Here is a 24892-nt window from a genome sequence, read left to right on the forward strand (position 1 = left end):
CACATTTGTCTCATGTACCCAACTAAACAAACAGCATGAATCCATATCACAAAGAGCCCAAAAACAATCGAGACCATTCGTAAGCATAGGCAATACCTTCCTAGTTCTAATTAAATAAGTATTTTGCATGGATCCCGTGACAGAAATACAATCAAAATATGATTGACAATTGGTAAAGAAAGAAAAAAAGTAGTTTTCTTTTTTAATAATTAGTGTAGCAATCAGAAAGGCAAAAAAATAAGACCAATTCCACAATGTCATTGCCGTCCATTTCCGGTTGCATACTTCGCACTTTTACATTCATTCCCAAACCTTATAAATAAGCAAAGCTAAACATGCATGTAGCCTACAAGCAAATTACAATCCAATTTTAGGGTGTTTTAATAATTACAGAAATATTTATTCAAAATCTCTCATAATTATTTCGTAAATGGCTGCATCACATTCAGTCATCATCTTCATCGGAACCCTTGTTGTTCTTGCAACTTCAATATCCGCCAAGGAATACATTGTTGGGGACAAAAGTGGTTGGACTCTCGACTTTGATTACCAATCTTGGGCCAAGGATAAAGTTTTCATCGTTGGAGATACACTTGGTACGATTTATATTCCCACAAATATACATACATTTAGCTTATTTAATATCGTTTTCAAGCATTTTAGGTTTTCAAGAAAGTTAACTTTTTAATTTTATATTCTTCATCCAGTATTCAACTATGCATCTGGTGCCCACAATGTGATGAAAGTCAATGGCACCGGTTTTCAACAATGTATTGTTTCATCTTCGAATGGAACTTTGACAAGTGGAAGAGACATCATCCCACTTCAAACCCCAGGAAGAAAATGGTACATTTGTGGTGTTGGGAAGCATTGTGAGTTAAGAAACATGAAGCTTTTCATCACTGTTCTACCACAAACAATGGCTCCCGCTCCAAGCCCAGTAGCAACATCTGCATCCACCAAATTGATAGTGCCAACAGTCTATGGCTTTGTAGTTGCATTATTCGGTGGTATTTTGTTTCACTTGGTATGAAACATGTCTAGTTTGTTTTATTTTCTTCAATTGTTTATTTGATATTTGATTACATATCTATTTGTTTATTGATGTATCGGTTTGAGACAATTTATATACGAAATGTGGATTTCTTTTTATTAGTATATATGGATCGATTTCCACCATCTTTTTTAACTTGTATTCATATGGAAAAGTAAACATCCAGAATGGACTAATATTAATTGATGTAGGTTGATTCATTAGTGGGTTTACTAATGATGATATTAGTAGTGCATCTAATAAATAAAACTAATATATTAAAATTTCCGGTTTTACTGAGTAACCATTTGCCACTGAGATCGTGAATCATAATCGAACTAAAAAACAAAACAAAATTTGTACTCAACCGGAGGTTGGCCTAAAATTAGTTACAGTTTAATTTGTTACATTTTCTTTTCGGTTTTACGTATTTTATACACCCATATTTTCTTTGCCTTTGTAAGTATTTAATCAAAAGATTGGTGTTTATTTTTTTTTAAGTCTTATTGTATATCAATTTAATTTTAAAGCCCAGTATTCGTTCGGGGTGCATGGTTAAGTACGACATGTTAGAATTAGTGAATAAGCTTTAGATTAATGTTTTATTGAGCAACATGTGCATCCGTGAGTAAGTATTATATCCAAATGAGTTTTCCAACTATTTGGGGTTTATGATACATAAAGAATGGTGTATTGAGGTAGATATCACTCACCACAGGAGGCAATATCACTTGACAATTCCAAAAATGTTATCATCTCCTCGTCACATTATTACCACGTCACCACCACTCACCTAGAAAATTGTCACAGCTCCATATCACCTTAGGATACTTATACTTAATGTATTATGTGTTGTACATTTGAAAGAGAGAAGAAATGTTATTAGTTGTGGTTCAAACCACACCCACCACGCCACCCTTGGGGTGGTGTTCACACCACAATGCACACAATAACACCCATCTTCGGGTATCCTAAAAGGGATGGTAAAATGGATGAAGAGTTTTAATTTTATGCCAAGAAGCTTTCTCTAAAACTAAATGTGAAATTTAGTTTGTTGGCATATATTTAGTAAAATATTGGTGGATATGATTTCGAACACGACAATAAGAAATTATATAAGAATGGTATCGATCGTTGAGAAATTAAGGTAAATGAATATTGTGATTGTTCATATATGTTACATAAACATCATTTAAATACTCATCTCATGCATCAACATATTTTGGATCAAATTTCAATTAGAAAAATGGATACTTGCTATTTGAATTGGAAAAATGGATATTTGCTCTTTAAATCATCAACTATACGTAGGAATAAATGTTTGTGCTTCGAAAATCATCAACGAAGCTGGTACGTTTCATAAATGGCATCATCGGCAAAGTAGTTATGTATGAGACAATCAAGGGCAGCTTCATGGTCTCTCTGTAAAGCATTTCTCTTTCTCGGACGTAAACTTTCGGCATTAGTATTTCTTAAAAACTAGATCTTTTGTTTCATCATTATTGCGATAAACAACAATACCTTCATCATATAGTCATTCTATAACAAAGATCAAGATTATGAGGAAACTTTATTTGTGATAGGGGTATAAAAAAGTGCGTTGGACCTTGATCCCACAAGACCTATTTTTATATGGGGTAATTTTACAATGTTTTCGGATTTCGGAAGCTCCGTTATGAATACTCAGTGAACCCATCGAAATAACACCCTTTATTTAATTATTTATATTTATAAAAGGAAATATTAAACCTAAAGTAGCCATTATGTAATGTTTTGTATTTGAATAATGAGTTTAGTATATAAGAATAACCGAAAGAAACAAATGAAAAATTAGATAAAGAAAGCTAAACGGGAGATTTCGGGTCAAATGGGGTTAACGGGATTCGGGGAAATGGAAAAACCGGGAAGGAAGCGAGGTTAGGGATTGGAAAACAGAGGAATTTGGGGTCGGGACGAGGGGAACAAGGGAATTCGGGAGCGGGGGCTAAGATGGCTACTTCCGCCCATGTTTGGTCCCTTTGACATCTCTGTCACTTCAATGGCTTCCTTCTCTATACCCCACATCCTAATATATATATATATATATATATATATATATATATATATATATATATATATATATATATATATATATATATATATATATATATAAACAAAGTTATTTTTGGATTGCCTTCATAACCAGAAATAGTTAGAAATGATATTATGAGAGAGAGAGAGAAAAAAAAATTGTTAATATATTACGTGATTAATATATTAATTGCAAATAGATAATTAATATGTTAATTTGTTATGTGATTAATAAATTAACATAAGATCAATAGTTAAATAAAATATTTGTTAATTTATATGGTTAATAAATTAACAATAAATCAATTAGAATTAATTAATTATTAATCAAATTTAATCAGGAATTATTTTGGGATTAATTGGAATTAATTAAAAGTGCAATGAGTGAATTGTAATTGTTCAATAGTTAAACAAAAGAAGCAATTCTAGAACCCTCCATTGCATGGACGGTTTTGGAGGCTCTTCTAGGGTTTCTAGAAGCCTCTTGGTGCATAAAAAGAAAGAATTTGAATTAAGATTAAATCTATTATTTAATTAATTTAAATCTATCTTTACCTATAAGTTACCTAAACAATAAATATGATCACAAGGTCATCAATTTTCGCTCATGCCCTTTCTTGCATGCATAGGAAAAAAATTTCTTCCTCTCTCCTCTCTCTCCTCTTCATTTTAGGGTTTCTAGGGTTTGGGTGTAAGCCATTAGAGACATTAGAATTCTGGTGCTTGCTTTCTAAGGCTTTGAAGAAGGAATTTTTGTGGTTATTTACTATAATAATCAAATGGTATGTAAACCCTAACTCTTTGTTTATTTTCGATTATTATAGAGTTCCTGTAGGGTTCTTGGTGTTCATAGTTTATTGCTATGAATAGAGAAAACATAGATCCAAATAGGTTACATGTTAACTTAAGAGTTAAGTTATTTTCCGCCTCATGCAAAGATTTATAACCTATAAAACTTAGTAGTTGTATCAGAGTCATAGTTTACTAGTTGATTGTGCATAATATTGAATAAATCAAAAGTAGGGTGTATAGAAATTAAACCCTAAAAGGCTTTAATTTTCACATAATGTTGGAGTGCAAAGTTCATCATGTATGACTTTGTAGATGGTTTAACTTTTGTAGACCCACTTACATGTGGTGCATTAGCCTTATGACTAATGAGTATTAGAGAGTGAGAGAGACATGTAAACACCTCTATATAAGGTGGGTTTAGTCCATTTGTAGAGGTGTGCTTGAGATGTGTAAAAGTTGAGTGTGTGAGTGTGTGTTATTTATGTAAATTTAGATCTATGTCCCTTTTTGTAACACCATACATATTCAATACATCTCTTAAACACCGAAATCACCGTGTTCATTGTGCAATCTTAAATTCTGCATGCCAAACCATGTTCTATAATCACATCAATTGGTATCAGAGCGGGTCTTCGAAGATCAACATGATTTTTTGAAGAAACGATTCTCGGTTTGGCTAAATTTGTCACAATTAGAGCATTTATGGTGAGTCTCTCTCTATGATCTCTCTTAATCTTGATGATTTGTGCGTTGCGTTCTTGATTTTTGATCGTTTTGACTCGTTGGATCAATTTTTTTTGAAAAACCCACTTCTTATGATCCAATAATTTTTCCATTGATCAAGCCCCGATCCAATCATATTCTTATGTTCAATTTGATTCTCAATTAAAATTATTTGTTTAAATCAAGATTTTATCCGTAAATCATTTTGATTCATTTTTAGAATTTGATATTGTTCATATTTGGAGTCATATTGATATTGTTCATGTTTGAGCCCAATCTTCAATTTATTACTGCTCATGATCCATTCCTTTGAGCCCAATTTGTTATATAATCGATCATGTTCATCTGGATCTAATTCATCGGATGAGTTCTGATCGTGATTCTTATTGACATTCTTCGTCAGATTCAAATTGATCGATTTAGCTTTCGATCTTTAGCCCTAAATAAATTCGTGCATCTGATTTTCCATGTGGCCAGTTGGTCATATATTGATGATCGAGAACATCAATTTGATTTCTATATTTGAATCGTATATTATACTCAATCGAATTCTTAATCTGATCCATTTGGTCATTCGATTTTCTCATTCATGTTCATCTGATCAATTTATTGATCTTATTTGTTCAATTCCTATATTATCTATGAATCTTGTTTTGGAAATTGATCATCGATTTGAAGATTTATTTAATGAATTGATGATTCTTGGTTTGGAGATTTTGATTGAACTCGGAAATCGTTGATTTTGATTGAAATTGATGAACCGATGAAGAACGTTCAAGAACAGATGAAGAACGGTTGCAATTTTGGTTGAAAATGGGTATTTGATCTTAAATTTGATATTGAGAAGATAACTATGGTGTTTGTCGGTAACTGAAATTGAAGAGTCAAACAGAGAAAATCAAAATCAGATTGACTGTTAATTGTTTTGATCGAACTGAATATATGCGAAGTCGGAATTTAAAGTATCAGAATGAGTGTTTGATAATCGAAATCGAAAGTCAATTGGAGTCATTGGAGATGATGAATCGAAATCAAAGCTTCATTTGATTTTTGTTGTTATCGTTCACTTGGAGTCGAACGCCTTGGGGTCGAAAGCCTTTATTTGGATCACATCGAATTTGACTGGTGATGATGTCCGTTCCAAAGTTCACATCTTGAATGAATTGGGGAAGAAGGCTCACTTTTCGAATTCGAGTCCTTAATTTTTCAGCTTATTGATAGATTCTATCATATTTCTAATTGGAGTAATATTCGGTGAACAATGAAGATTCTTTATTTCGAATCCCTGAAGTTTCACAATTTTGACAGGTTCTGCCCAGTTTCGAATTGGGGGAAAAATTCTGTAAACTGGGAAAATATTTCGAATGTGTTCCTGCAGTTAATGCGAATTGACACATTATGCCCAGTTTCGCAAATAGGGTAGTGTTTCGCATTTTTGGTTGTTTTGGGCGCACTGGGTCACTGTAGAATTTTGAAATTGACAATTTCTACCCATTTTTGAGAAATTTTGTCAAAGGCGATCCGTGAACGAAGCTAAAAATTGAATATTTTTTTGGGTTTTTCGGATTGAAGCACAAAGTTTATACCACATGTTAAGGGGAGTTTTTACACGAAAAATTCCGAATAGAGCACGTCCTTTTTCCTTGAAGGTTTTATAATCAAATTTCGATTATAAAAAGGGGAAAAGTTTATATGGAAATTCGAACTTGAATTTTTCATATTGCGCGGATTTGAAGACCGAAGTGATCTTGAAGTTTTGAAGCTTACGAGATGATGCAATTGGAAGTTCGGAAATGATTTATTTTCGAAGTGGGTTTGGAATTATTGAAGATTTTTGGGGTGTGTTTTTATGCTCAACTTTAGGTGATCGATTTAGAGTTTGAGAAGCTCGTGATCATTCGTTGATGCTCGGATTGTATGGTCTCACATCCTAGATCCTAAATTTAAGAATCATGGAAGAATTAAAGATTGAAGTTTGTTTCGATATGTGTCACCTTTGAGGATCGAACTGCGTAATTGCTCGATTTGGAAGATTTGAAGTGGGTCATCCATTCCTAACTTTGAGGGGGAGAATATTGGGATGTAAAGTTCTTCATGTATAACTTTGTAGATGGTTTAACTTTTGTAGACCCGCTTGCATATGGTGCATTAGCCTTATGACTAATGAGTATTAGAGAGTGAGAGAGAGACATGTAAATACCTCTATATAAGGTGGGTTTAGTCTACTTGTAGAGGTGTGCTTGAGAGGTGTAAAAGTTGAGTGTATGAGTGTGTATTATTTATGTAAATGTAGATTTGTGTCCCTTTTTTGTAACACCACACATATTCAATACATCTCTTAAACACTGAAATCACCATGTTCATTGTGCAATCTTTAATTCCGCATGCCAAACCATGTTCTATAATCACATCACATAAGGCTAGGGTTCTTGAAACCCTACCTCCACCCTTAAATTTCGAATATGGATAGGGTTCCTTAAGGTTTTCTAGTTTCCTTAAAATAAAATGATTAAAATTGGATAACCCCAAACCCTAATTTCGAAAATTAAAATGGTTTTGGATTAGGCTTAAATTTGAATTATTGTATTAATTGTTTAATAGAAAATGATTATTTAACACCTAAATGATATGAATTAATTTAATTAAAAGATAAATATTAAATCATAAATGATTAAAATTAATTTAATTAAAGATTAAATCATAATTGATTCAAATTAACCGGCATACTAATAGGGACTATAAAGAGATATGATGAGCATATCGAAAATTATCATTGTTAATGGAGTGTGTGTGGTTAACCGGTACATCAATATGAGATGATAAATGACATCGAGGTTGTCAAGCGGATTTGCATGTTTATTCACATATCATTTGTGATCATCGGCATCCCAGTCACAAAAGTGAGAGGATAATCCAAGATTAAACATGCCATTGATAAGATTTAATGAATCTCAAAAGATCTAGGAGTTTCATAAGATTGGAATTGGTAAAAGCCTTACCTACCCAAAAGAGATTTAAATTTGATTATGACATCCTTCTTCAAAGTTTGAATCGAAAATATGGATCCTAGCCTTAATTTAAATTTTGGGTTAATAATTAAGGATTAAAATCAACTAATTTGAATTCTCTTTTCTCTTAGTTTTAGATGTCTTATGAAGATAGAAATGGTCTTCCTCATTCTTATGGAAATAGTTTTCCTCAATCTTCTGGAGATGGTCTTCCAATTTCAAGTCAAGGTGAAATTGTTTTCCCTTGCTTAGGAAATGATGGAATTGGACAACATCTCTCTTAAACTCTTCCACCTACTCCTTCTGTGACTCTCCCAACATCACGTTTTTCCACAAATTGAAAGATATGAGACTACTCAATCCTTATTGGCATGTAAACATGAAGATGGAAACTTTGTGTGTGCGCATGTTTTGAAAATGGCATCGTACATTGACAGGTTTGATAGATTGGGTGTCGTTTTCCCAAGGGAGAAGGCTATTGGTTTGGTTCCCCTCTTGCTTCCAAAGTCATATGATCAGTTCATTGAGAACTTTGATATGAGGAATATCGACGTAACTCTAATTGATCAGACTCAAGCGTTGATTGTTATTAAAGAAGAAATGCTTAAGAGCACATCTAAAGCAAGATGCTTATTGGGTCTAATTCTAAGGCTTCCATGGAGATTAGAAATGGTGACAATGGTGGTATAGAAAATATTTCTCTTCCAAATGGAAATGGGTTGTCCAAGATCAAATTGTTTGATCATATGGTAAAAAAAAAAAAGATTAGTTTTGGGATCATTCCATGTGTTGAATCGAAAGAGTCCATTTGTTTCTACTGCTAATTGAAGGGACATTGGAAACGAGGCTGCCCAAAATACCTAAAAAATCTTAGAAATATTAAAGTCAAATTGTGTGACTCTACTTCAGGTATACCCACTATCTGACTCCATTGTTTTATAAGTTCTTATTCATATACTCTTAATACATCATGTGATAGTCACATTTTGATGATATTGAAGGATATACAAGAAAGAAGGAAGCTTGAGCCAAGTGAGCTAAATCCGATCGTGAGAAATAGACTTTGGTCACACAATTCGATGATCAAAATTTAGAGCTACTATTAAGGAGTTAGGATAATTTAATATATTACTATTACTCTTCTAAGATGTCAAGAAACATAGTTTTCATTTTATGCATTGTAAGGACAAGTTTCAAATTTTCGTTTATTTTCAATAAAAGTGAAATTTTGGTTTATCTGGTTGCCTTATTTTATATTTCCTTTATAATGAAATTTATGAAAGTGTTGGTTACATTTATAATATTATCAATATTAATTGTGGATTTGATTCTTATGATATCGCTTGTGGTATTGTCATAATTAACCGAGTGAAAAGAATTCTTATCACCAATTTTCAAATTAGACGGAAACTTGGAGTCATGCAATTTGAATTGTGTGATGCATGAGAATCTTGTTCATTGGAAAATTATGACTAATTCATTGATCACATGTTAATGTGAGGCAATTGAAGGACAAATGGATCTAGTACATGTTAATATGGACTCTTCAGATCCACCACAAAGTACGATAACTCTAGTTGTCAAGATTTTATGATATTTCGGTAAATATGGTTGTGTTTATAAGATTGAGGATAATTTTGATACTTTGAAAAGATTCAAATAGTAGCAGAATGAATAAGAAGAATCTATTAGGCAGAAAGATAAAAGTTTCTCCAATCTGAAAGGAAAGGATGGTATTTTAGTATCATGCTTTATGATTATCTTAGTGTGAATTTATGTCACAGTTGACCCTCGAAGAACATCTTAATGCAGTTTTATGACTAAGAAGAGGAATCCTATATTGCTGGAAATAGTTCGATCAAGAGATGAGTCATCCTTCATTCCAAATCAAGTTTTAGAACCATGCTCTAGTAACTATGAATCATATCTTGAAACTCATTTCAAACTAAGAAGGTTGAAAACACCTTGAAATATGTGGCTTAACAATGTTTCTTACTCTGGAACATATAGAATTGGAGTTGTGATGTTTTTATTAATTGAGAAACACATGATAAACTGATACCTATTCTATAAAGTGTTTTCTTGTCGAGAATCCACACGAACTTTTGAATATTTGTTTTAGCTCGTCAACAAATGTTCCTTGAGAAAAAACTCATATATCAAGAAGTCACTAGAATCCGTATTGATCTTGAAACCTGTTAGGTTTTGAGCATTCTAACACTCCTAAGGTGTATATGCAACCCTAAATACCTTGGATCTATGTTTTCTCTATTATACATGCAAGCTTGAACTTTCCAAGGTATTACCCTAACTAGCATACAAAACATTGATACTTGAGTAATAAAACAAGTTAGATAATATACCTTTTCTTGTAGTTGGAAACCTGGGACCTTTAAGAACTTAGTGCCCTAAGTGTTGCACCTCAAATGGAATCACACAACACCACCAACAATTGGAATAACTTGAGAGAAGAACACTTGCTTCACAAATCGACTAGCCCTCACTTCTTATCACTTAAAAAGTCCCATTTCATGATCTATGAGGCTTCTTATATAGTGTGCACATTAGGGTTACACCATGTAACTCATGACTTTCCATATTCCTCATGGTCCATGGGTTTTAACCTCCATGGAGTATCCATGGGTCACCACATGGGTTTAGCCCAACATGAAGAACTATGGATCATAAGCCCACTTTATAAGAATGAATGATTTACCAAATTAATCCCATTTATTTAATTAGTCTCTTTTGATCACACAATTAATTCCAAACTAATTCTTGATCAATACTAATTAAATAATATGATTTCATATTAATATATTAGAACTTATAATATATTAATAAATCATAAATATCCTCTTCTCACAAAAGTCTATCCAAATTGTTCTGATGCCATGCAACCAAAATGGACCATGCTACTCTTGGTTCAAGTGCATACCAATAATAGTTATGGGCTTAGACACCTAATCCAATAGTCTCCCACTTGGATAAGTCTAATAACTATTATTGCAGGCATGACTCCAACCCGACTAGCAATCGTAGCTCTTAAAAGTCGTTGTCGAACTCTAACCTAGTCAATGATGTGTCTATTAGATAAGAGATCATGTATTCCTCCACTCTAGATATGATATGGACTGAGACATGGATTATAATCATTCTCTCTGTCCTTCTGTTGTTTCCCGATTTCCGATTTATGACGACTGACTAATTGAACAAATCAAATCAGTCCATGTCTGATGTCATCACTAAGTCATTGAGGGGCCCACATATATCGCTTTTAACCACATGGGGTAAAAGGAACAGATAAACTTTGACCCAAATGCTCGCTTGTAATTACTCATCAAATTACACACAACGATATGCTTTATAACATCCAAGTTACTGGTGCGTTTACCTATGTCAATGTGCAACCGACTCACAACTAAAACTCACACATCTCTGTTTGAAGAATATAAGATATTATCGTCTCATGATCATTCCTAATAAAATCCATGAAGTGATTCAAATGAGCATGGGTTGAATCCAATACTCGAATCTTATTCCAGTAGCACTCATGAACATTGTAGCCACTTTGTCTTAGACCAACTATAGACCCATTCATGACAGTCTTGCCTCAATACCTACTTCCAAAGTATGATCGATTGTGGATGGTTTGAATAACCTAGTTATTCGGGAAGTCAAAACATGCAAATTGAAACACAAGAATAATATTAACCCTAGATGGCCCCAAAACTTTTGAGCCATATTGATTACTCATCATTCATTGTATAATGGTTCGAATAATCAACTAAATACTTGAATTAAAACAATAGTTATGCCATGCTCCAAGCATGCACACTATGTTTGTCTAAACAATAGTTATGTCATGCACCAAGAATGCACACTATGTTTGTCTATGGTCTTACTTTGTGAAATAGATCAATTAAAAAACATGTCAATGATGCTTATTTCAAAATTCCAAATCCTTATTGCAAGTGTAAGATTTCCAAATTCTTGTCACTGTTAGAAAGTTAGATTCTAAATTATCATGCAATGATTCTTTTGTAATGTCTAGGTGCCAAAATTCACAGAGACTTGACCAATGATATTACAAAATATTCCTTTGGAGATTGTTACAAGACAATTCCATGGAAATGAAGTCTCAAATTCAAAGTACTTTCATCCCACTATGGAAACATTCCATATTTTCCATACGACAACTCATTATGAAACAACACAAAAATACAAGCCAAAATTTTTGTTTGAAAACATTAATAAAACCATAATATCCAAATATCATATACGAAAACATAAGTCGTGTGTCTCAAAATGTCATAAAATATGTCTCTTATCAACTGCTGTCAAAGTCATGTCAAAATATCAAAGTCTAACTCCCAGGCTAAAACTGTGGTGTGTGTCATGCCATCAACTCAATCCCTTCCCCTTGCTAGCTGAAGTACCTGAAACCAAAACTGAAACTGTAAACACGAAGCTTAGTGAGATCCCCCAAACTACCACATACCATGCAATAACAAATAAAGCACATACTGGGCCTTGCCCACTACATCGGACCGAAGCCCAGAACTGACTAGGGCCTCGCCCTCTACAACGGACCGGAGTCTAGAACTGACTTGGGCCTTGCCCACTGCATCGGACCAAAGTCTAGAACTAACTAGGGCCTCGCCCTCTGCATCGGACCAGAGTCCGGAACTGACTTGGGCCTTGCCCACTACATCGGACCGAAGTCTAGAACTAACTAGGGCCTCGCCCTCTGCATCGGACTAGAGTCCGGAACTGACTGAACATAGCATAACGTAATCATAACATATAACAATAACACATATACTGCATACTGCATCGGACCGCATCCCGGAACACATAACACATAGACATGCCTGAATCACAAAGACATCAAGCATAGTGAACTATTGCTATCTAAACGGGCCAGCATTATGGCCGTAGACCCGTTCCTACTGGAAGGAAACTCACCCTGTAAGGCTGACTGCTGAAATGTTGATCGGGAACTGTCTGACTGCTGCTCTGGTAACTCCCCTGCTACAATTCCCATAAAGACACTTAATCAAACACTGATAACCAATCTTAGGGTAAAATGACCATATTACCCCTGGTCAAAGTCAACTTCCAGTTGACCTGACTCGCCGAGTTGGGCCGCCAACTCGTCGAGTCCCTATCCTTTCTTTTATCCTTCTATCTGACTATACTCATCGAGTTTAGCAAAGACTCGACGAGTTCCCCTTCTATAATGGCATCTAGTCAGCCTTCATCTGACTCGCCAAGTTGTATGAATGTCTCATCGATTCCTCCTTCATTATATGAACACGTCCAGACTATGACTCGCCAAGTTGTATGAACAACTCATCGAGTCTGTTCTTGTGGGTAAGGAGATTGCCTTGGACTCGCCGAGTGTGTTCTAACGCTCGTCGAGTCCCATGATTTCCAAATTGTGGCTATATCTCAATATGTTGATTCAATCCTCTTGACTCGTCTAAATGCTTGCTATTACTTAGCTGGGTCCCTTTGAACCACAGCAGATTGGGGACTGAAGCCCCGGACTCGCCGAGTTCCAAGAACAACTCGTCGAGTTGCCTATTGTCCAAGTCTATAATCTTGATTTCTGGCGTACAACTCTTGTCCGAAAGGTAGATCTGGGCTTCTAAGATCGATCTAGCACGTAAAGTTATGAACTTTACACGCATGCATGGAAGTATAAGCTTTAAGGACCAAAGGGGTGCATGGGCTAATATGGCAATAAAACTTGCATCTTTATGCCATGAACTCGGTTCTAGAGTCTAGATCTGGAGGTGAATCGACCTTGGACGTCCAAGCCTTAAGGATCAAGCTTATTGACCCCAAAACTCCATAAAGGGGCAAAGGAGAAAATCTATAAAACCACAAGTCAGTTTTTGAGCTTGATTATCTGAAAGTGAAGAGGAACTGTTGTTGCTCCTAGATCTAGTCCTTCTCCCTTGATCCTTCTTCCTTCCAACTCTTCTACTAGATACACAATGCACCAAAAACCCTCTTAGTCACTAAGAAAGCTCAAATTTTCCAAAAAGGAATTAGGGTTTCGAAAGTAATGCTTTGGAGGTGATGGAGGCTGGACCTGAAGCTCATAATGTTGTTTAAATAGGGTGCAAACCCCTTTAATTAGGGTTTCATCCAGACTGGCCTACTCGTCGAGTCCCAACGCAGACTTGGCGAGTAGGTCACTTAAACTTGCGTCCCAACCTCGCACTACTCGACGAGTAAGGGCTACCACTCGTCGAGTCACTAATACAAATGATATAAAAGTAGATCAAATACGTACCAGAAATGGGGCGTTACAATTCTCCCCCACTTATCTTAGACTTCGTCCTCGAAGTCTGCTCTCTCTGCAAAACAACTTTGGGTAGTGTTTCCTCATAAAAATGTTCTATGGTTCTTCAAAGGCATTTGATATCGTATTTCTCATCTTTTGAATACCATTGAGATGGAACTAGAAGATCATTAACTATTACTAAATCTAACTGTTTCCAGATTCTTAACTCAAACCCATCTCGACAATGGCTATTAGCTTCTTAAATGATCGCGTCCTAAAGCAATTCAGATAGTAATTCACATGGGAAAACCCCACGATTATCTGGAAAAAATGTAACACCTTGTTCCAGTACGCTTCTTAATTCAACATTGTGAATTGTAATTCGACCATGTAAAGGCTTTGGGCTTTGAAGAAATAAATTTTAGACCTTATTCAATGTTGATAATAATTATCTTGAGACCTAAGCCCTTGACTTGTGTGTTGGAACCAAAGGATAAAAACGGGAAAAGTTGTATGTCGGGCTTTTTGCATGGATTATAGTTTTAGTTCGACATATGTTAACCCAAAGGTAACTATATAGGATTATGGAGCTCATCAATACCTTTCCATGCATATAAAGAACGCCGAAAATGGAGTTAAAACGAAGAAGTTATGGCTATTTGAAGGAGAGTTGGAAATTAGGAATTTTGTCCTACATTGGGCGTAGGTGCTGAATTATGGACGGGAGTTTAATGACCTATGCATGGTGTAGGTTATGCTACACAGAGCGTAGCCACTGCTGACCAAAACCATAAATCTAAGGTTTTAGCCCTATATAAGGGCTATAACTTCTTGGAATCCTCCCCATAATCAGCCTCAATCACCTCACATCGATTCTTTGAAACCCTAGCCACCAATTATAAGTTTTGAAGCTTTTAGAGAATTTTGTGTACTCTTTGAAGGGAGATAATGTTTGTAGGATCAATTGGGAAGCTTCAAGGTGTGTAGATCTGGGATTTGCAAGCCAACATCTATCTTGGAAGGTATAAAGCTTTCATCTTGATGCTTGTACATGTTAGATCTAGTATGGTTATCAGTTTCATGCTTTTGTCCCCATAATCTTGGTCCTTTTAAGTATGGGTTACTCCATACCATTTGAATGCCTCCTTCTGATGTTTTTAAGGTCATAGAGTCGTAAAAATGAGATCTTGGGCACTCTTATCCATCCATGTATGAGTTTTGTGATCATCTTGGCCATGCAAAAAGATAAACTCAGACATTAAGACATTCATTTAGATCGAATCTGGGAGTTTGAGATTTTGGCTGAATGTATTAAGAGACTAATAGAAGTTTTTAGGATCAACGGCTCTATGTTGGGTGTAGCCCTCTGTACACGAGGTGTAGCTCTATGCTAGGTGTAAATTGTATGTATGTTGAGAGTAGCTCTACGTTAGGCGTAGATCGTCCTTTAGCCTTCATGATGGTATTTTGATTTCATGGTGTCCATTTTTGGTGTATTTGGTCCATTTCCAAGAAAATGGAGTTTGGTGTAAGGATGGGGATCAATAAAGAGCTTATAGATCTAGATTATGGGCTTCATTTCCAGCTTGTTTTAGGTAAAAAAACTATGAACTTGATCATTGATGTCTTAGATCTAGCATGTATGAGTTTTGGTTCATTTTGGTCCCAAGGATGAGATCTAGTGGCTTGATGCCACTCCAGGAGCTTTGACTTGCCACTCTTGGTTTTTTTGAGGTTCTAGATGCATAAAGTTGCCTCCTTTAGGGCTTGGAATCCTGTATGTATGAGTTGGTGTCCATTTGGTGAAAGTGTAATGCTTTAAGTTGATGTTGGGTTCTTTTGGGGCATGCAAAGTCATCAAGTCAATGACTTTATGGGTCTAGATGTTCTTTAGGAAGTAGATCTATGTTTTGGACTCTTGATCTTGAGCATTAAGTGCTTAATGTCGATAATGGGCTTTAATGGAGGAGTGTGATGGGCGTACAAGTCTGTATGTGCAGCATACAAGCTAAACTTCATGTACGCTTAGCGTACAACTGAGTAGGCCCCGCATACTCAGTTGGGAGGGGTTTGGCATGATGGGCTTCGGTGAGGGTCGTCTTCTGGGCTTAATTGTCTTGGGCCTTATTGGGCCATCAGGTTTTGGGCTGATAATTATGTTGGAAAGGCCTTCAATGGGTTTGGGCCTAATTTGGAAAATTGGGCCATGAATTAGGCCTTGAGTGGTTTATTGGTATTTGGGTCTTTTGGATTATTAGGTTTGGACCTAAGTCTTGGTCCAAACTAGATTAAGGGTAAACTGGTCATCTACCCTAATGATGGATTTATGGACATGGTTTGAGACCCGAATATTGATTGGGTGTTGTTTGATATTGATAGTTCGGGGATAGGTCAGCCAGCAGCCACAGATTATATGTGGGATTCAGCAGTGCAAGGTGAGTCTCCTCACTGGGTTTAGCGGGTCTAAGGAACCAAGGTCGACCCTTGATTGGTTATTTCTATATACTTGTTGTTTGTATGATACTTGTATGTGCATGTATATGTATGTTATTGGCGTGGCCCGTTATGCGAGTGTGGGTGGGGCCCATATCTCATTTGGTGGGGCCCATTATGTGAGTGTGGTCGGGAACCGTATCTCATTAGGCAGGGCCCGTTGTATGATATGTTTGGTATGCGGTTTCTTGGGGAACTCACTAAGCTTTACGGTTTTCAATTTATGTTTCAGGTATTTTGGTTTTCAAATAGAAGAGCTTGAGATGATTGCAGAGCACACACCACATGTTTCTGCATTCTGTGATTTACTCTGATCCGATGATGGTTTGCTAAATCTTGATTACCTTGGTTTTATGGAAATGATATGTATTAGAGATTTGTTAAAAATAAAAACAAAAATTTCATGTCATTATTTTTGGGACGTTTCATTAACAAGTTGGGATTTTTGGCTCATGCTGATTTTGGCAAGGTATTCATGTGCATAGTTAGCAAGACCATGGGATGGGCCTATGGCAGTATGGAAGTGTCTTAAGACTATAGGGTGGCTCGTAGCATTCACTAGGTTGGTAGGCAGCGTGGAAGTGTTGTAAGACTGCAAGGTGGCCTGTAGCATTCATTAGGTTGGTAAGCAGTATGGAAGTGTTGTAAGACTGTAGGCTGGCTCATAGCATTCACTAGGTCGATGAGTAGTTATGGGAGTGTTGTGAGTCTATGATTTGGCTTATATCCTTCACTAGGTTAAGTTAGACCATTACAGGAAGGATTATGAGACTGTAGGAGGTTTATGGCATTCATAGGATTGAGGAAAGTTGTAGGCCGATTTGGGGTTGGGTGTGATGTAAGACTATGGCTGAGCCGATAGCATTCATCTGGAGTGAAGTAGACTAGCTAATTTTCGTGTGTTGGTTGGTTATGTCGTCCTTTGTTCGAATATGAGTGTTGTTGGAGCCGTGTTGGCGAGCATGCTAGGATAGCCTTTTTCGGTTAGAATATTGGTTGGAATCTCGTGGTGCGGCAGTGTGTAAGGTTATCAGCTTCAACAATCGGTCAGGGATTCTGCACTCCATTTGATTGGTAGGTCAACAGGAACCAAGAAGATCTCAGATAGATCAAAAATGTGAATGTTTGGTTGGAAGTATGTGATTTATATGTTAGTATGGCACCAATGGTTGAGACTTGTGTTGGGATTCGCCTTCGTATTCAAGTGCAAGGTTTCCAGCATCGGCAAATGGTCAGGGGTTCTATCTTCCAGTTATCAGAGAGATATTCAGAGTCGTAGGGGCTTTGTTTGTTTCGGGTTGTAGATAGAAGTTGTTGTTGGTAGTTATGGGATTCCGGGTGGTCTCTCCGTTTACTTCATGGATGCCTTGAATTCGAGATCGTTGAAGGGAGCGTATGGAATTCGTTGGTGTGGTCTCCAAATATTCTGACCGAGGCGAATTTTGATGAAGAAGTCTAGTTTAGGTGCGGGAGAGTTGTAACACTCTATTTTGGTACGTTTCTTAATTCAGGATTGTGGACCATAATTCGACCATGTAAAGGATTTGGGCTTTGAGGAAATAAAGTTTAGACATTAATTAACATTGATAATATTGATCATGAGACCTAAGCCCTTGATTTATATGTTGGAACCAAATGGTAAAATGGGGAAAGTTGTATTTTGGGCTTTGTCATGGATTATGGTTTTAGTTCGATATGTGTTAAGCCAAAGGTAACTATATTGGATTATGGGGATCGACAATACCTTTATGTGCATATAAAGAACATCGAAAACCAAGTTGAAAAGAAGAAGTTATGGTTGTTTAGAGTTGAGCTGGAAGTTGGGAATTTTGCCCTATGTTGACCAATACAAAGTTGAAACGTGCAGAATTATGGACGGGAGTTTAAAGACCTACATATAGCGTAGGTTATGCTACACAGGGCGTAGCCGCTGCTGACCAAAAACCTAGCCATACAGTTTTGAGCCCTATTTAAGGGCTCTAAGTTCTTGTAATCCTTCCCATTACCAGCCTCCATCACCTCACATCGTTCCTTTGAAACCCTAGCCACCAACTGTGAGTTTTGAAACTTTTAGAGAATTTTGTGTGCTCTTTGAAGTAAGATAGTGTTTGTAGAATCAAGTGGGAAGCTTCATGGTGTGTAGATTTGGGGTTTTCAAGCCAACATCTATCTTTGGAAGGTATAAAGCTTTCATCTTGATGCTTGCACATGTTAGATCTAGTATGGTTATGGGTTTCATGCTTTTGTCCCCATAATATTGGTCCTTGTGAGTATAGGTTACTCTTGACCATTTGAATCCCTCCTAATGTTTTTGAGGTCATAGAGTCATAAAAATGAGAGCTTGGGCACTCTCATCCATCCATGCATTGGTTCTTAAGCAAAATTTGTCAATATGAATTTAGAGTTTGGTTTTGTGATCATCTTGGCCATGCAAAAGGATAAAGTCAGAGGCTTCTTCCATTAAGACATTCATTTAGATCAAATCTGGTAGTTTGAGTGTTTGGCTTGCTATATTAAGATCTTAATATAAGTTTTTGGGATCATGGGCTCTACGTTGGGCGTAGCCCTCTAAACATGAGGCGTAGCTCTACGCTAAGCGTAAACTGTATGTACGTTGAGTGTAGCTCTATGCTGGGCATAGATAGTGTGTTATGTTAAGCGTAAGTCAACTGAGGGTTGACCGTTGACTTTTTGACCAGTTTGATTTTTTGTTCAACCATGTTGGGACTTAGTATTAGAATGGCAAAATGGTCTTTTGTCCATAGGAGGTTTTTTGTGAGCCTATACCTTTTGTGAGTTAGTCATTTCCTTAATTGTTAATTAGGATTTTATTATGGATATGTTTAGCAAGAGGATGCTTGATATCTTCGGCTCGAGTGGGTGCTTTACTTGTCTTCGGTATTTAGGTGAGTCTTCTCACTATACTATGTAGGATGCTAGTTGCCTTACCGATTCTTGCATGGCAGACCAGGTGGTGGCCCCTGGCATATGTATGAAAGACCGGGTGGTAGCTCCTGAAAAACTGTATGCAAGACCAAGGTCTGGCCCCCAACAGTTATTTGTATGTTTCTAGTTATCTTTGTGATGCTTGCAAGGAAGAACAGGAGGCGACTCTTGGCACTTATACATAAGACCAAGATTTGGCTCTTGGTGTCGCAAGGAAAGACCGTGATTGGCTCATGGCTAATAGTGACAATAAGACGATGGTAGGCCCATAGCAATCCCTATTACATGTATGGTATGTTGTATGTTAGGGAGCTCACTAAGCTTTGTGTTTACGGTTTTATGGTTTAAAAATTTTTAGGTACTTCCAGCTCCAAAGTGAAGAGTCTAGCTTGACTGCACAACATCCCCTAATGGCTTTTCCACATTGATTACTTTTGATTACTCTGATGTTTTAAAAATTACATTTTTACCTTGTTGGTTTGAAATATATAGTTGTATGACTTGATGTTTAAAAATGAAAAATTTTATTGGAATTTTCGAAACGTTACAAAAAGTTTTTCAGTTGTTTCGATTGTGTCTTGTCTTCAATGTGAAGAAACGCCTTCTGAAGAAGATGACGATTGATCGGATTCTTTTGGGTCAAAAAACACTCATCTTTTTCCGTATTTGTTGAGATTTGATGCGATGTAATTTAAACCATTTTGCATTAAATCATTCCTCGAATTATTGGCTTGTAGAATTGAAGATGAAGTGTGGTTAAACTTAAATCTTGTTAGCTATCGAGAACAAAAAGTTTTCTCTTTGCGTTTGGTTTGTACACATCGCCATTAAACCCATCTTCATCTTCATCAGAAAGAACCAGATTCTTGATTGGTTCGACCGATTCTCCAAGATAAATCAGCTTATTTAACGCTTTTGAGATGATTAAATCAACGCAAGCATCGATTAATCCTAGTTTTGTCACTTGTTGAAGAAGGATTTGATTTTCTGTGGCTTTCAAGGATTTGATCGATTCGTTCCAACATGTTATGATTTGGTGTTCAAAGAATGATAGAGCTCGATTTAAAAGATTATTGGGGTTGTGGTTATCAGTCATACCCAAAAAACAAGCTAAACAAGAAACTGGAATGACGTTTTCTGATATGAAATTGACTTCAAAACCACAGTAGATTTTTGCCATGAGCTCGAAAATGTTAGGGGTTGATAGGTGCATTTTATGCACCTATTTTGCATGTTTATTTCCGTCTTTTTATAGCATTCCACTTCATAATTCTTGCATTTAGTTGATTATTAGGGCAATTACATATTTCATTAAGAATGCCTGGTACCTCACTATTTTTGATTTATTTTGCAGGCATTATGGAGCTTGGATGCATGGATGCTTGGATGCTTGGAGCGTAGAGCTTTGGAACATGAAGATGGAGCCAACAGTGAAGACGTTTTGGAATTTTAGCAAAAAGCATGGGCCATGCCAAAAACGCATGGTCAAGACAAATGGCCATGCCAAAGAAAAACACATGGGCAAAAGGCATGGCCATGCTAAAAACGCATGGCCTCATGGCATGTCACGTGAACTTTAATAAAAGAGCAGGAGACGTCATTTTTGAAGGGGGAACGGTTTTTGGAGCAGTTTCTGGCGATCTAGGACGATTTTGGGAGAATTCTTGGAGCTTTTGAGAAGACTTAATCATTGCAAACATTTGGATTTCACTTTTGTAAGGATTAAACATTCCAATTCCATCTTATTCTTGTTTGATTTGTTCTTAGCCATGTGTGGCTAAGAAACCCTAGTTTCTAGTTCTTGTTCAAAACATGTTGATTGCTTGACTTGAAGCATATGATTTGATGTTTAATTTGTGATTCTATTCTAGTGATTATGTTTTTGTTTAAACTAGAATCCTTGAATTTGATTTGTGTTTGATTGGCCACTTTCATGAATTGAATTTTTGTGCAGTTAATTAACTTTTAGGGCACCTAATCGTTCTATTGAGTTAATAATTGGTAACAAGCAATAAGTTTTCTTATTGTAAAACATATATCACATGTTTTCACACTTCCGAGCGTATGAGAAGAAATGAACATTGTTGGGAAGCTTGTACAAAACTTAATGTGGTTTTTCAATACAATCTAAGAGCGTGTTTAGGTTGAATTAGTAAAGCTAGGTCTAATCAAAGAGCGTGTTTTGGTTAGATAATTTGGCAAGCGAGAGTTATTAGAGCGTGTTAATATCTTTCAGTACCAACATAGAATAGCAATCTTGAATTACATCAAGTCATAATCAAGTTGAACAACAACATTGAGAACTAGAACTAGAACCATTCAATCAATTTGTTTACAAATCTATTTCATTTTCTGCATGCTTTTAAAGTAGATTGTTATTTAGTTATTTACTTTTGCAAACAAACCCCTCTTTGTGACCAAAGTACCTTGTGCAAAAAGGTATAGACTTTTGTCCCGTGTCTCTGTGGTTCGACCCTGCTTGCCTTGTACTACTTTTTAGTGCATTAAAGCAGTGTATTTGGAGTCTATTGTACCCCTATTATTTGTTGGGTTTGACACGCCTAACAGGGGTTTTTGGGATATCGCAAACAAGATGAGAAAGATCTTCATTTGGGTTTCCTTTGAAAAGCTTACAGAGTTTTGATGATCTTGTAGCAAGAAGATCTTGCAATTTTCATGAAGAATGTAAAGTTTGACTTTATTATGGTCAAAATGAAAAAAATGATTATTTAAAAAATAAAAAGGGAAATGAAATTAAAAATGAAAAATAAAAAATAAAAAAGGGAAAATGAAATTAAGTTCCACATAGGATTGGTCACCGGTAACCATTTCAAATTGGTGCAAAATGGTTTAATTGATACCTAACTAACAATTTATATGGTCTATTGCGCAAAATAATAATAATAATAATAATAATAATAATAATAATAAATTAGTGACCAAATCGGAAAAATGACTAAATTTTAATGTGCTACAGTGACATTTTCTCATGTTTATTTTATGGTTAATAACAATGACTTAAATATTTTTAACGAGATTAAAATATTTATTTTATTACAACAAATATCATTTATAATTTTTTATTTAATGTATATAAGTGTTGAGCCTATGTCATTTCATAAGAATTAAAGGAAACATTCACCATAAATCATTTATATTAAAAGACTTAACATAAGTTATCACAGGCTCAGAAAAAAACTAAACTTTCTTATAATTAGCGTGGCAATCAAAGTGTCAAACACATAGAATAAAGACCAAATCCACAATGCGATTGCCGTCCACTGCCGGTTCCATACTTTGCACTAATCTACATTCACTAATGTATAAATAGACAACAATCTTGTACCTTCATATCATAAACCAAATTACAACCTATTTTTAGGTGCTTTCTTTAAAAGAAATCTATTCTAAAAATCTCAAAATTATTTCAAAAATGGCTGCCTCCCATTGGATCATCATCTTCATGGCAACAATTGTTGTTCTTGCAACTTCAATCTCCGCTAAGGAATACATTGTTGGGGATGGAAGTGGTTGGACTCTTGACTTTGATTATCAAGCTTGGGCCAAAGATAAAGTTTTTATGGTTGGAGATACACTTGGTATGGTTATATAATACACTTGTGTTTTTCATACATTATTTACCATATTACATGTCTCCTTTTTTACTTCCATCTTCATTATTATCATCTTTTTTTCTCTTTATCTCTTACCTTTTTATTTACCATTGTGGGCTCACGTTTCATATATAAGATCTTATCTAATGAAATAGCCTCTCTACCCTTGTGTGGATATATTTACGATTGTCTACATTTTAGCTTCCCTTATGCCACTCATATTAAATATTGTCTCTAGATCCATTTCACGTTTCCTTGGCATTGATTCAAGTAATGAAGTTTATTGAAATTCTTGATGTAGTATTCAATTACGCACCTGGTGCCCACAATGTGATGAAAGTCGATGGAAACAGTTTTCAAAAATGTCTTATCGCACCCGTATCCAATGGAACCTTGACAAGTGGACGAGATGTTATCCCACTTAAGACCCCAGGAATGAAATGGTATGTATGTGGTGTGGGGAAACATTGTGAGTTAAGGAAAATGAAGCTTGCTATTGCTGTTCTACCACAGACAATGACTCCAGCTCCAGCTCCAAGTGTATCAACATCGATCAAATTGGAAGTATCAGCGATCTATGGCTTTCTAGTTTCATTATTCGGAGGTTTTTTGTTGCTCTTGGCTTAAACAATTTCTTTCTTTAGAATTTTCGAAATTGGTTATTTTATTTAATATGTCTGTTTGTTGTATCGGATTGAAGATGATTCATATCCGTATTTTATTTTTACGTGAGCTTATGATGACTTTATTTAAATGTTAGAAAATTTGGTTTTATTGTTTATTATTATAATTTGAAATAAACAATCTTCTATAATTTATAATCTTCCCTCTATTTTTTTCTTGACATTTTGATTTTTCTTAAAACTATAACATATATATTTATACCGGCTACAAAATTTAAATGTAAATGGTTTAACATTCAAAGAAAACGTAGCAACAAAAACAAAGATAGTTCACAAACTGGTGTTTGATTATTATTTATCATGATATCGACCTTAGTAAAACCTTGAAAACCTAGTTGCATTAAGACCGGATTCGACAACCGAAAGCCCAATTTGTAGCATTGGGCTTAGGAGACCCGCAATTTTGGATTCAAAATTAACTATTAGAATTGCATTTGTTATACAAGACGTGACATGACGGGAAATGTTGTATAAGTTATTTTTAGAGATATTAACCAAACTAACAATTATCAATGGGATTGTTAACAAAAATGACCAATTATTTTTGTGTTTTGTGAAAATGATCAATTTGTCTAGAATGGGTCTCGCCGCACTAAAAATAATATAATATGTATTTTTCTTCTAACTTGAACCCTTAAAAAAATCAAAATATTCGGCTGCTCATATCCAAAATGGTTACATTGAAGTGTCGACTATCACCATTTTTTAATCAAATATCACATTTTAATTTCTTTTATAGTATCTACTTTCCATTAGTATTTAGAATTTTGATAGATTTGAGTAGAAAAAACAGAGTATCTCTCTAAATTTTAGAACTGTTCATAGAATTTCAGATTTGTTCGAGAAAATTCAGACTAGTTTTTTTTCCTAGTTTGCCATCTGGAATGTACTTGATGTTTTTTCGTCTGAAAATATATTTTAATATAACATAAAGTTAGTCCGAAATGAATATACTTAATGTATTTTTTCGTTTAAAAATCTCTTTTAATGAGACATAAAATTAGTCTGAAATGAATCACTCATGTTTCATAGATCATTTTTGTTACCTGTTCCTAAAAGTTGGTTTAGTTAATATCTTTTTATATATGAATATGAGATTGTAGACATTAATATGTTATCGAATGACAAGAGATAAGAGCAAACTTCTTGTCTCACTTTATTCCACATTTCCACTTTTTTTTCTTTTTTCTAATTTTACAAAACTACAACTTTTGTACCATTTACATGAATGT

The 24892-nt window shown here is 35.3% G+C and overlaps 2 protein-coding genes across 2 annotated transcripts; both read left to right on the forward strand.

The window, feature by feature from the left end:
* Positions 1 to 374: 374 nt before the first annotated feature.
* Positions 375 to 1033, forward strand: LOC111901204 (blue copper protein 1b). The gene is made up of 2 exons (XM_023897088.2): positions 375 to 596; positions 708 to 1033. The coding sequence occupies exons 1-2, from the start codon at positions 431 to 433 to the stop codon at positions 1031 to 1033; spliced, it is 492 nt and encodes a 163-aa protein (XP_023752856.1). The 5' UTR covers positions 375 to 430.
* A 21725-nt stretch (positions 1034 to 22758) lies between these two features.
* On the forward strand, positions 22759 to 23671 carry LOC111901239 (blue copper protein 1b). The gene is made up of 2 exons (XM_023897111.3): positions 22759 to 22962; positions 23279 to 23671. Exons 1-2 carry the CDS (start codon positions 22797 to 22799, stop codon positions 23602 to 23604), a joined length of 492 nt encoding a protein of 163 aa, XP_023752879.1. The 5' UTR covers positions 22759 to 22796; the 3' UTR covers positions 23605 to 23671.
* The last annotated feature ends 1221 nt before the right edge of the window (positions 23672 to 24892 follow it).

This window comes from Lactuca sativa, chromosome 6 (genome assembly GCF_002870075.4).
Source record: "Lactuca sativa cultivar Salinas chromosome 6, Lsat_Salinas_v11, whole genome shotgun sequence".
Classification (NCBI taxonomy): Eukaryota; Viridiplantae; Streptophyta; class Magnoliopsida; order Asterales; family Asteraceae; genus Lactuca; species Lactuca sativa.

Excerpts from the sequence above, each read along its gene's own strand:
- LOC111901239 (XM_023897111.3), top strand. The coding sequence starts at position 22,797 with ATGGCTGCCTCCCATTGGATCATCATCTTCATGGCAACAATTGTTGTT. Across the intron at positions 22,963-23,278 it reads TATGGTTGGAGATACACTTG|TATTCAATTACGCACCTGGT; the intron begins GTATGGTTATAT and ends TTCTTGATGTAG.
- LOC111901204 (XM_023897088.2), top strand. The coding sequence starts at position 431 with ATGGCTGCATCACATTCAGTCATCATCTTCATCGGAACCCTTGTTGTT. Across the intron at positions 597-707 it reads CATCGTTGGAGATACACTTG|TATTCAACTATGCATCTGGT; the intron begins GTACGATTTATA and ends TTCTTCATCCAG.